General features: G+C 41.2%; 1 protein-coding gene across 4 annotated transcripts in view; it reads right to left on the bottom strand.

The window, feature by feature from the left end:
- LOC128687911 (protein D2-like) overlaps window positions 1-13,274 on the bottom strand; it is an 80,868-nt gene that overhangs the window by 56,716 nt on the left and 10,878 nt on the right. For all 4 annotated transcript variants that reach the window (XM_053775502.2, XM_053775504.2, XM_053775503.2 and 1 more), the window contains exon 4: window positions 2,550-2,687. In XM_053775502.2, coding sequence (XP_053631477.2) covers window positions 2,550-2,687 — 138 coding nt within the window. The remainder of the gene's footprint in view (window positions 1-2,549; window positions 2,688-13,274) is intronic.

Here is a 13,274-nt window from a genome sequence, read left to right as displayed (position 1 = left end):
GAGATCAGTCACGAAGGAGCCTTCACCAAATTCAACTTCAATAACAAGAACGAAGTGGGATCAAGTAAACCAAGTCCTAAACGATATAAGCTGGGAAGATAGACTAAGCAACACAGACCCCAACTTATGCCTAGAACAGATTAACTCTGTGGCACTATGTATCCTCAAGGCTTATTCCTTTAAGAAAAAGGAGGAGTAGATGTACAATAGACAGGCACTCCCTTTACAGGTGACAAAAGAATAACAGAGTGGCTAAAAGAGGCCAATATGTATATCTGAAATACATAGGGAGACACTGGTCAGAGAAATAGCAAACATCGAACTAAAGCTAAAGGAATCTTATAGGAGTCAGGAATCGCGGGAAGAACTAAAAGCCATAAATGAAATTGAAAGAAACCCAAAGTATTTCTTTTCTTATGCCAAATGAAAGTCGAGAACAACATCCAGCATTGGGCCCCTACTTAACCCTTTCAGGGTCCACAGGCCCTCTCCCAGACTTGTTCTCAGGGTCCCCCAAATTGAAAAAAAAAAAAAAAAAAAATAAAAAAAAAAAAAAAAAAAAAAAAAAAAAAAAAAAAAAAAAAAAAAAAAAAAAAAAAAAAAAAAAAATTATTTTTTCTTACGAAAAGATATAATCTTTTTCCCGATCATAACGACACCAAAAGTATGAAATTTGATGGAAAACTTACGGAATTATGCTCTCGTGAAGTTAGCGGTCTCAACGATGTTTATGCATAGGCGATTTTGCCCACTGAGCCCTATTTTCAGCCAATTCCAGTGTACAAGTCGACAAAAATCAACTATTTCACTAGAACTCCATTTTTACTATCGAATGAATACAAGAAACCACCCATTTACCAATTTCAACTACCCAATGCAGTGGTCAGAATTTAGCAATTTTGCCAATTTCACACAAATTTCAGAAGATGCCAATTTCCAAATAGGGTCCAGAATAAACAAGAAAGACATTCCTGGCACTAAAATAACATTTCCTCTGTTCATTAGTCACGTCCCCACGCCCCTCTTACATTCTTTTGCTTTCCACTTTGAATTTTTATTCTCACAAAAAAATAGAAGATTTACTGTTATGTAGACTACTGCATTAGTGTAGAAATGGTATAAATAATATCAGAGCACTTGTGAAAGAATATCAGACTCACCAGTTGAAGTGTATTGGACCCCTAGCATGATTTGTTTACTTTTGAACTTTGGTAAAAATTGAACATTTCTGCTACTTTGAGCTCAATTTCAAGGTGCTTTTCATTGTAAAACCAGTCAAAATCATCTCAATTTCTGTAATAGGTCTTTCATTCTATAAAATGAGACCAGGAAAACTAGAATACAACAATAAATACCATACGAAAATACATTGCAAAGTCGCTGTTTTAATGCAAAAACACTGTCAAAGTTTTTTTTTCTCATTACACACTGTGCTGCAGGATTTTTTTTATACTGCACACACTGACCACAAAGACCCATTATTTCATATGTAGGCCTACCAGCTTTCTCTCACTAGATTTGAGGGCACTATAATTTATGCGTACTAGTACGTCAAGGACCCTGGTGCGTAAGCCGTACTAGTACGGCCGAAACCCTGAAGGGGTTAAACAAGATGGGTCCTCCACAGATGACAGCAAGGAAATGATACAGTTCAATGTAGATAAATGTAAAGTTCTAAAGCTTGGAAATGTTCATAACCCTAGCACCTACCAGCTTAATAATGTTGAACTTAGCCATACAGAATGCAAAAAGGATTTGGGGGTTATGGTTAGCAGCAACCTTAAACCAAGACAGCAATGCCTAAGCATATGTAATAAAGCAAACAGATTACTGGGATCTATATCTAGAAGTGTAAGCAACAGAAGTCCAGTAGTTATTTTACAGCTTTATACATCATTAGTAAGGCCTCTCCTAGATTACACAGCTCAGTTCTGGTCTCCATATTAAAGAATGGATATAAATTCATTAGAAAACATTCAGTGTAGAACGACTAAATTAATACATAGCATTAGAAATCTTCCGTATTCACTTTAAGATGAAGAAGGAGGCGAGACATGACTGAAGTATATAAGTGGAAGATGGGTATTAACAAAGAGGATATAAATAAGGTTTTGAGGAAATCCCTCTAAGAGAGAACCCACAATAATGGATTCAAATTAGACAAGTTTAGATTTCAAAAGGATATAGGAAAGTACTGGTTTGGTAATAGGGTAGTTGAATGGAATGGTCTGCCTAGTAGGATTATTGAAGCTAAAACCTTGGGTAGTTTCAAATTTAGGTTGGATAAATACACGAGTGAGAGGGGTTGGATTTGAGTGGGACTTTCACCCGAGTGAATAGAATTATTGAAGCTTATTGCTTGAGTAGAGCTTATTCTGTTAGTGTGTTGAATTTCTAAAGTACCTGCCTAGTATGGGCCAACAGGCCTATTGCAGTGTCTCCTTTATTATGTTCTTATGTAAACTATAGACGGCATCGTGCCCTAACCAAATATATCGGTACTGTACATTAAATAGGTTAAGTGCAGAAATTAGTCAAGAAAATTATACCTGTGCCCTTTGGTGGACCAGATCCCACATACTGACTCAGCACATCGCCATCTTTCACCTCACAGCCAGGAACATTGACAACTAGCCAATGGTGCCATTCACGGAATTTGGGTGCTTTTCGACTTGGAGCATCAGGATCTATAAAGAAAAGTATACATCAACAATTTACCAAAACTGGACAAGTATCTTCACAGGGTGCTAGATCAACCAGGCTGTGATGCACAGGTGGGTCAGAAGAACACCAGCAGCAACAGCCTGGTTCACCAGGCAAGCGCTTTACAAGCCTGGCCCAAGGCCAGGCTCTAGGAGTAGAAACTCTCAGTACTCATTGAAGGTATTAAAGGCTTTCAAATAAACATCCTTAGTAACACATGCATACTATAATGCATTTTCAGTAGACATACACTTTGCTTATTAAGAAATGGCTCATTTGGGAAATGATTTTCATTGAAATCTGATAGTTTTGTATTTTAATGAAATATTGACTTTCAATAATGTAATTTACAAGAGCTTGCCACTTTTTACTGGGATAACTTTTAGTCTCTATTATTATTATTATTATTATTATTATCATTATAATAAAAAAAAGTCCACTACCCACAATTCATACACCGTCCACAATTAGTTCCACGTCAAAGGCTACGAGTAATATAATGTGCCCTCACATGTGCCGGCCGTCCCATTGTTTACCAGCCAGCCTCCGCGGTAACATCCAAGCATACACTCGGAATATTTCGTATTATTACAGTGTTTTCGGTGCTGTTTCTGGAAAATAAGTGACCATGGGCCCCAAGAAAGCTTCTAGTGCCAACCCTGTGGTAAAAAGGGTGAGAATTAGTATGGAAATTAAGAAAGATTTTGAAGGGTTTGGGGCTAACCCTGAGAAGCCTATGCCAGTTGTGGAATCCATTGTGCCTACTTCAAAGATTAAGGAAATGTGTGCAGAGTGGTTTGAACTGCAAACCTTTATAGATGAAAATCACCCTGACACAGCTGTTGCAAGCCGTGCTTGTGACTATTTCAATGACAATGTTATGGCCCATTTTAGGAAAGTCTTGAAGAAACGGGAGGTACAGAGCTCTATGGACAGATTTGTTGTGCGACAGAGGTCCAGTGACTCTGTACAGTGGAACTTCAGTTTTCGTCAAATTCGGTTTCCGACAACTTCAGTCAAAATTTTGTCCATTTTCGTTCATCACCTCTGTTTTCATCGCGTTGGCAGTGGTCCACCGTACCGAACATGTCCACCAACGCCCACACAAAGCACCTCATGCCGTCTGAGTTAGTCTGGCTTTGTGTCTCACCAGTAGAGGGTGGTAGTGATGGTGGTAGAGATAATCTCTCCTCCCTCTCCCCTCCTCACCGTCTTCCTTACACCAACAAGAGTCTTCAATAAAAGGTAAAAGTGATGTTAAATGTTCATTTATCCATTTCATTAGTCCTTTATACACCTTCCATCCGACTTACGACCAAGCTTGGTTCCAACCAACCGGTCCTAAGTCAAAATGGATAAAAGTCGAACCTTTGAAAATTGCCAACATACTGGGTAGGGCATAATGTCGAACTTTTCCTATGTAAACTACCTACATAGTACTGTAATGTAATGTACAATCATTATTTCATTCTTTTTACCATAATTTAATTCCCCCCCCAACAAGTCTGCCGTCTCCCACCGAGGCAGGGTAACCCAAAAAAGAAAAAAACCCCAAAAAGAAAATACTTTCATCATCATTCAACACTCACCACACTCACACATTATCACTTTTTGCAGAGGTGATCAGAATACAACAGTTTAGAAGCATATACATATAAAGATACACAACATATCCCTCCAAACTACCAATATCCCAAACCCCTCCTTTAAGGTGCAGGCACTGTACTTCCAATTTCCAGGACTCGAGTCCGACTATATGAAAATAACCGGTTTCCCTGAATCCCTTCACTAAATATTACCCTGCTCACACTCCAACAGATCGTCAGGTCCCAAGTACCATTCGTCTCCATTCACTCCTATCTAACACACTCACGCACGCTTAATGGAAGTCTAAGCCCCTCGCCCACAAAACCTCCTTTACCCCCTCTCTCCAACCCTTTCGAGGACGGCCCCTACCCCGCCTTCCTTCCCCTATAGATTTATATGCTTTCCATGGCATTCTACTTTGATCCATTCTCTCTAAATGACCAAACCACCTCAACAACCCTTCTTCTGCCCTCTGACTAATACTTTTATTAACTCCACACCTTTTCCTAATTTCCACACTCCGAATTTTCTGCATAATATTTACACCACACATTGCCCTTAGACAGAACATCTCCACTGCCTCCAACCGTCTCCTCACTGCTGCATTTACCACCCAAGCTTCACATCCATATAAGAGTGTTGGTACTACTATACTTTAATACATTCCCTTCTTTGCCTCCATAAATAACGTTTTTTTTGACTCCACATATACCTCAACGCACCACTCACCTTTTTTCCCCTCATCAATTCTATGATTAACCTCATCCTTCATAAATCCATCCGCCGACACGTCAACTCCCAAGTATCTTAAAACATTCACTTCTTCCATACTCCTCCTCCCCAATTTGATATCCAATTTTTCTTTATCTAAATCATTTGACACCCTCATCACCTTACTCTTTTCTATGTTCACTTTCAACTTTCTACCTTTACACACATTCCCAAACTCATCCACTAACCTTTGCAATTTTTCTTTAGAATCTCCCATAAGCACAGTATCATCAGCAAAAACTGTGTCAATTCCCATTTTGAATTTGATTACCCATAATTTAATCCCACCCCTCTCCCAAACACCCTAGCATTTACTTCTTTTACAACCCCATCTATAAATATATTAAACAACCATGGTGACATTACACATCCCTGTCTAAGACCTACTTCTACCGGGAAGTAGTCTCCCTCTCTTCCACACACCCTAACCTGAGCCTCACTATCCTCATAAAAACTCTTTACAGCATTTAGTAACTTACCACCTATTCCATATACTTGCAACATCTGCCACACTGCTCCTCTATCCACTATCATATGCCTTTTCTAAATCCATAAATGCAATAAAAACTTCCCTAACTTTATCTAAATACTGTTCACATATATGCTTCAATGTAAACACGATCTACACATCCCCTACCCACTCTGAAACCTCCTTGCTCATCCGCAATCCTACATTCTGTCTTACCTCTAATTCTTTCAATTATCATCCTACCATACACTTTTCCTGGTATACTCAGTAAACTTATTCCTCTATAATTTTTACAATCTCTTTTGTCCCCTTTTCCTTTATATAAAGGGACTATACATGCTCTCCGCCAATCCCTAGGTACCTTCCCCTCTTTCATACATTTATTAAACAAAAGTACCAACCACTCCAACACTATATCCCCCCCCTGCTTTTAACATTTCTGTCATGATCCCATCAGTTCCAGCTGCTTTACCCCCTTTCATTCTACGTAATGCCTCACGTACCTCCCCCACACTTACATTCTGCTCTTCTTCACTCCTAAAAGATGGTATACCTCCCAGGCCAGTGCATGAAATTACCGCCTCCCTTTCTTCCTCAACACTTAAAAGTTCCTCAAAATATTCTCGCCATCTACCTAATACCTCCCTCTCCCCATCTACTAACTCCCCTACTCTGTTTTTAACTGACAAATCCATACTTTCCCTAGGCTTTCTTAACTTGTTTAACTCACTCCAAAATTTTTTCTTATTTTCATTAAAATTTCTTGACAGTGCCTCTCCCACTATCATCTACTCTCCTTTTGCACTCTCACCACTCTCTTCACCTTTCTTTTACTCTCCATATACTCTGCTCTTCTTATAACACTTCTGCTTTGTAAAAACCTCTCATAAGCTACCTTTTTCTCTTTTATCACACACTTTACTTCATCATTCCACCAATCACTCCTCTTTCCTCCTGCCCCCACCCTCCTATAACCAAACTTCTGCCCCACATTTTAATACTGCATTTTTAAAACTATTCCAACCCTCTTCAACCCCCCCACCACCCATCTTTGCACTAGCCCACCTTTCTGCCAATAGCCGCTTATATCTCACCCGAACTTCCTCCTCCCTTAGTTTATACACTTTCACCTCCCTCTTACTTGTTGTTGCCACCTTCCTCTTTTCCCATCTACCTCTTACTCTAACTGTAGCTACAACTAAATAATGATCCGATATATCAGTTGCCCTCTATAAACATGTACATCATACATAGTATAAATTACCTAGGATAACCCAAAAAATCCAGACCAAGTCCTATACAGTACATCTGTGCTCCTGTGCCCTAAATTAATAATAATATTAATAATTATTCTTCTTCTCCATGGGAAAGTGGAACAGAATTCTTCCTCCGTAAGCAGTGTGTGTTGTAAGAGGCGACTAAAATGCCAGGAGCAAGGGGCTAGTAACTCCTCCTCCTGTATTAATTACTAAATTTAAAGAGAAACTTTTGTTTTTCTTTTTGGGCCACCCTGCCTCGGTGAGATATAGCCGGTTTGTTGAAAAAGAATTATTATTATTATTACAATAATACATATGTACTAATATTAATAATATTATTAAACTATAATATAATAATCGTGTCCACTCATTACTTACCGTAAAGTATCTGTAGTCTTAATGTAGAATGAGAGGCAAGTAAACAAGATTAAATGAATAAACGAATGAGACTGTAGAAGGTTGGAGAGTTGTGTAAACAAACGTCGTCGTTGTTGTTACCAGCCCGGACACGAATGGTTTCTGTTCACTCTGTCAAGCCGACCAGAAAATAAATTTATATGTTTATATGTTATGTAGCATGTTTATTATAATTTTGAAAAAGAAATCATAGATGGATTAAGCAAAATGTCTATACAGTGGACCCCCGCATACCGTTGGCATCACATAACGATTAATCCGCATACCGCTTGCTTTAATCGCAAAAATTTTGCCTCGCATACCGCTTAAAAACCCGCTCATCGATTTTCGTCCGAGACGCGTCCAATGTGCGCCCTCAGCCAGCCTCACATGTGCCGCCAGTGGCATTGTTTACCAGCCAGCCTCCGCGGTAACATCCAAGCATACAATCGGAATATTTCGTATTACAGTGTTTTCGGTGCTTTTTCTGGAAAATAAGTGACCATGGGCCCCAAGAAAGCTTCTAGTGCCAACCCTACAGCAATACGGGTGATAATTACAATAGAGATGAAGAAAAAGATCATTGATAAGTATGAAAGTGGAGTGCGTGTCTCCGAGCTGGCCAGGTTGTATAATAAACCCCAATCAACCATCGCTACTATTGGTGGTACAGCTGCTGCTGCTGCTGCACTGTCAGCTGCTGCTGCTGCTGTAGCATCGTCTGCTGCTGCTGCTGCTGCTGTAGCATCGTCTGCTGCTGCTGCTGTAGCATCGTCTGCTGCTGCTGCTGTAGCATCGTCTGCTGCTGCTGTAGCATCGTCTGCTGCTGCTGTAGCATCGTCTGCTGCTGCTGTAGCATCGTCTGCTGCTGCTGTAGCATCGTCTGCTGCTGCTGTAGCAGCATCGTCTGCTGCTGCTGTAGCAGCATCGTCTGCTGCTGCTGTAGCAGCATCGTCTGCTGCTGCTGTAGCAGCATCGTCTGCTGCTGCTGTAGCAGCATCGTCTGCTGCTGCTGTAGCAGCATCGTCTGCTGCTGCTGTAGCAGCATCGTCTGCTGCTGCTGTAGCAGCATCGTCTGCTGCTGCTGTAGCAGCATCGTCTGCTGCTGCTGTAGCAGCATCGTCTGCTGCTGCTGTAGCAGCATCGTCTGCTGCTGCTGTAGCAGCATCGTCTGCTGCTGCTGTAGCAGCATCGTCTGCTGCTGCTGTAGCAGCATCGTCTGCTGCTGCTGTAGCAGCATCGTCTGCTGCTGCTGTAGCAGCATCGTCTGCTGCTGCTGTAGCAGCATCGTCTGCTGCTGCTGTAGCAGCATCGTCTGCTGCTGCTGTAGCAGCATCGTCTGCTGCTGCTGTAGCAGCATCGTCTGCTGCTGCTGTAGCAGCATCGTCTGCTGCTGCTGTGCTGCAGCATCTGCTCTGCTGCTGCTGTAGCAGCATCGTCTGCTGCTGCTGTAGCAGCATCGTCTGCTGCTGCTGTAGCAGCATCGTCTGCTGCTGCTGTAGCAGCTGCGTGCAGCTGCTGCTGCTGTGCAGCATCGTCTGCTGCTGCTGCTGCAGCATGTCTGCTGCTGCTGCTGTAGCATCGTCTGCTGCTGCTGTAGCATCGTCTGCTGCTGCTGCTGCTCGTCTGCTGCTGCTGTAGCATCGTCTGCTGCTGCTGCTGCTGCTGCTGCTGCTGCTGCTGTAGCATCGTCTGCTGCTGCTGCTGCTGCTGTAGCATCGTCTGCTGCTGCTGCTGCTGCTGCTGCTGTAGCATCGTCTGCTGCTGCTGCTGCTGCTGTAGCATCGTCTGCTGCTGCTGCTGCTGCTGTAGCATCGTCTGCTGCTGCTGCAGCATCGTCTGCTGCTGCTGCTGCTGCTGCTGCTGCTGCTGCTGTAGCATCGTCTGCTGCTGCTGCTGCTGCTGTAGCATCGTCTGCTGCTGCTGCTGCTGCTGCTGTAGCATCGTCTGCTGCTGCTGCTGCTGCTGTAGCATCGTCTGCTGCTGCTGCTGCTGTAGCATCGTCTGCTGCTGCTGCTGTAGCATCGTCTGCTGCTGCTGCTGCTGCTGCTGTAGCATCGTCTGCTGCTGCTGTAGCATCGTCTGCTGCTGCTGTAGCATCGTCTGCTGCTGCTGTAGCATCGTCTGCTGCTGCTGTAGCATCGTCTGCTGCTGCTGTAGCATCGTCTGCTGCTGCTGTAGCATCGTCTGCTGCTGCTGTAGCATCGTCTGCTGCTGCTGTAGCATCGTCTGCTGCTGCTGTAGCATCGTCTGCTGCTGCTGTAGCATCGTCTGTTGCTGCTGTACCACCGTCAGCTGCTGCTGCTGCTGCTGTAGCACCGTTGTTGGTGTGGCTTATTGAGAATACAAAGAAACAATTAACCCCAGAGGATTTGCCACCCAGGATAACCCAAAAAAGTCAGTGTCATCGAAGACTAACTTATTTCCATTGGGGTCCTTAATCTTGTCTCCCAGGATGCAACCAACACAAGTCGACTAACACCCAGGTGAACAGGGAAAAATGCCTGGAACTAGTGCTCATATTGGTGAATTTAAAGCCAGCAAAGGTTGGTTTCAGAGATTTAAGAATCGCAGTGGCATACACAGTGTGATAAGGCCTGTTCTGGAAGAAAATGCCAAACAGGACCTACAGTACTCAGGAGGAAAAGGCACTCCCAGGACACAGTGTCTCATCAGTCATTGCTGCATCTTCAATAAAGGTAAGTGTCATTTATTCTTCATTTAGTAGACTAGTACATGCACAATATATACTGTGCATGTACTACTCTACTATTGTGCATGTATCCTTCTCTTTGTGTGTAGGAAAATGTATATTTCATGTGGTAAAATTTTTTTTTTCATACTTTTGGGTGTCTTGCACGGATTAATTTGATTTCCATTATTTCTTATGGGGAAAATTCATTCGCATACCGATTATTTCGCATAACAATGAGCCCTCTTGCACGGATTAAAATCGTTATGCGGGGGTCTACTGTACAGTGAAACCTCTACTTGCGAGCGTGTCCACGTGCGAGTTTTTCTAAATACGAGCAGTTGATGGGTCGATTTTTTGCTTCCATACGTGAGCAAAATTTCCACAAGCGAGCAGACCTCAAGGCAGGTTCCCTGACACTGGTGAGGGGCTCTTGCTCTTGATCTCGGGAATTGTATCTCAATTGTTTGTTGGACTATCTTATTGAAACTTGGGCAATGTATGATGGAAAGATGCTTCTTAACGTATACCAGAAATGAAAGAAATCTAAGCATAAATAAGGGAGTTCACTTCTCAGCAATTAGCCACCCCTTAGTGGTAATTTCAAATGGTTTTTATGGTTGTATTCTGTTTTTTTTGGTCTCATTTGATAGAATGGAAGATATATTACAGAAATAGATATGATTTTGATTGCTTTCATGATGAAAAGTGCCTTGAAATAGAGCTCAACCTAGAAGAAATGGTCCATATAATAATTATAATAATAGATGGCTTCAAAAGGCCATCACTAAATGGCAGTGCTTACCACAACAAAGAGGAGTGGTTGTGGCCGCCTCCACCTGTTACATAATGACATAGTGGACCCCTGCTTTATGATCAGCTCCCAATGCGACCAATTATGTAAGTGTATTTATGTAAGTGCGTTTGTACATGTATGTTTGGGGGTCTGAAATGGACTAATCTAATTGATAATATTCCTTATGGGAACAAATTCCTTCAGTAATGGCACCTGAACATACTTCTGGAATTAAATAATATCGTAAGGCAGGGGTCCACTGTATTTTATTCATTCTAGAGTATATATCGTGTTTCTATGTTATTTATATTGTCTGTTATGTCATATTAGATGAACTGTGATATATAAATACGCCGTATAGATAATATTAGCGAAATTATTCATGAAGTATTTTGCCCAGTCTCCAGACAAACTCTCGTCCACCGCCGACACCGCCCATACCACTACATGAATGACATTTTATTCATTTTAGAGTATATATCAGGTTTTTATGTTATTTATATTGTTTATTACGTGTATGTCATATTAGATGAAGTAAGATAGATAAATAAGCGGTAGAGTTGATATTAGCGAAATTATTGAAGCACAGAATTCCACTGGAACGGATTAATTGCATTTCAATTAATTTAAATGAAGAAAATTGACTCTGCAAACGAGCAAATCCAGTTGCGAGCAAGGTCATGAAACGGATTACACTCGCAAGTAAAGGTTCCACTGTATCAACGTTTTATACACATTTAATGCGCCTCGGTGACTATTATTGTGTTATCATTATTAATATGGCGTCTTCAAGACCAATTACACTCAATGAGTGGTTGAGACAGACAGGCAGACAGAAAGACAGACACAGGTAGACAGACACACAGGTAGACAGAGAAAGACACACAGGTAGACACACACACACAGGTAGACAGAGAGACAGGTAGACAGACAGGTAGACAGATAAACAGACACACACAGATATACAGGCAGACAGATACAGACAGGTTTATGTGCAAAAGTGAAAACAAATAGAGAGTTCGAGAGTAAGAGCCTTTCTTGCCACAATCTCCAGTGCAAGATTCAGACTTCATCTTAGGGGCCATAGTGAAATTTACTGTCCAGTTAGTACAGTTAATACAGTATGATGCTGCTGATAGGGCAGGGTTACTCAAACTGATGCTGCCTGCATGACGCATTGCCGCCATGAGTATTGTCAAATACATGTATTGTACAGTGGTGTGCATCAGCCGGCCCAGCCCAGCTGCCAGATGCACGGTCGTAAGTCGAGTGGACGTATGTCGAGCAGGTCGTAAGTCGGATGGTAGGTGTATTTATTTCTGTTTTCTGTATGTAAAACTATAGTTATTCTCTATAAAATGTATTTTTTGTTAACATTTTTGGGGAAGTGGAACAGAATTCTTCCTCCATAAGCCATGTGTGTCGTAAGAGGTGGCTATATATACACATTACTAAATTTAAAAGGAGGAACTTTCGTTTTTCCTTTTGGGCCACCCCACCTCGGTGGGATACGGCTGGTACGTTGAAAGAATGATATTTGGGTGTCTGGAACGAATTAATTGAATTTACATTACTAGAAATATTGCTTCAGTTTTCATTGAATTCGGTTTTCGTCAGACTTTCTGGAACAAATTATCGAGGAAAACAGAGGTTTCACTGTAGTAAAATTATTGTCCAATACTAAATGGATAAAAAATTAATTATGTTTGTAGGCAAGCCACTAAAACCCCTTTAACCTTTCACTGTCCAGACCCCCAATCTGAAACTTGTCCACAGTGTCCAAGAATTTTCAAAAATTTTATTTTTTTCTTATGAAATGGTAAGAGAATCTTTCTAAAGGTAATAAAACAAGTACAAAATTTGCTGGAAAATTGACAAAATTATGCTACTGCAAATTTTGCTGTGTCTGCGATATTTACACATTGGCAATTTTACCCACTGAGTCATATTTTAGGTCAATTACATTGTTTCAGTAAACCAAATTCTTAGCTATTTTGCTACTGTCTTTCATTTTATCAACTGAGCACAAATGGCTAAATCAACTACTTAACTACTCAATAAAATGATCAGAAATTGGTAATATGGCCAATTTCAAAACAGGATCCACAATAAACAATGCAGGCATTCCTGCCACTAAAATAACTAGTAGAAAGGAACCTAGAGTAAGAATTGAAGGCCTGACTAGGCTAGTGGTTGGGGGTGTGGACTTCCAAGAGAATTCAGTGATAACTTGCATAGTACAGTTTTGAACAGTATGAGTTTTGATATACAGTTTATAAATTTAATAATATTAATTTTATTTAACTGCATTATACACCGATACTGCACTGCTGCTGTGTACCAGACTAGCATAATGCAAACATCAGTATCACTTCAGACACTGAGCAGTAAAGTTGTGTACACAATTTTTCTTTATTATATACAATATTGGTACCCCTTTTATATGCAAATGCCAGTGGAAAGAGGAAATACAATGGCACTGAGCATCCTAGTAAACGTAAATGGGTAACAGATGAAAAACTAAAAATTATGTAACAAAATGAAGATGGTGCATGGTATGCTAAAACAGCAAGGGACAAGAAAATGAACAAAGCATCAGTA

This window comes from Cherax quadricarinatus, chromosome 10 (genome assembly GCF_038502225.1).
Source record: "Cherax quadricarinatus isolate ZL_2023a chromosome 10, ASM3850222v1, whole genome shotgun sequence".
Taxonomy (NCBI): domain Eukaryota; kingdom Metazoa; phylum Arthropoda; class Malacostraca; order Decapoda; family Parastacidae; genus Cherax; species Cherax quadricarinatus.
The sequence above is the reverse complement of the archived record's forward strand: the minus strand, read 5'-3'. Positions and strand labels throughout refer to the sequence as shown.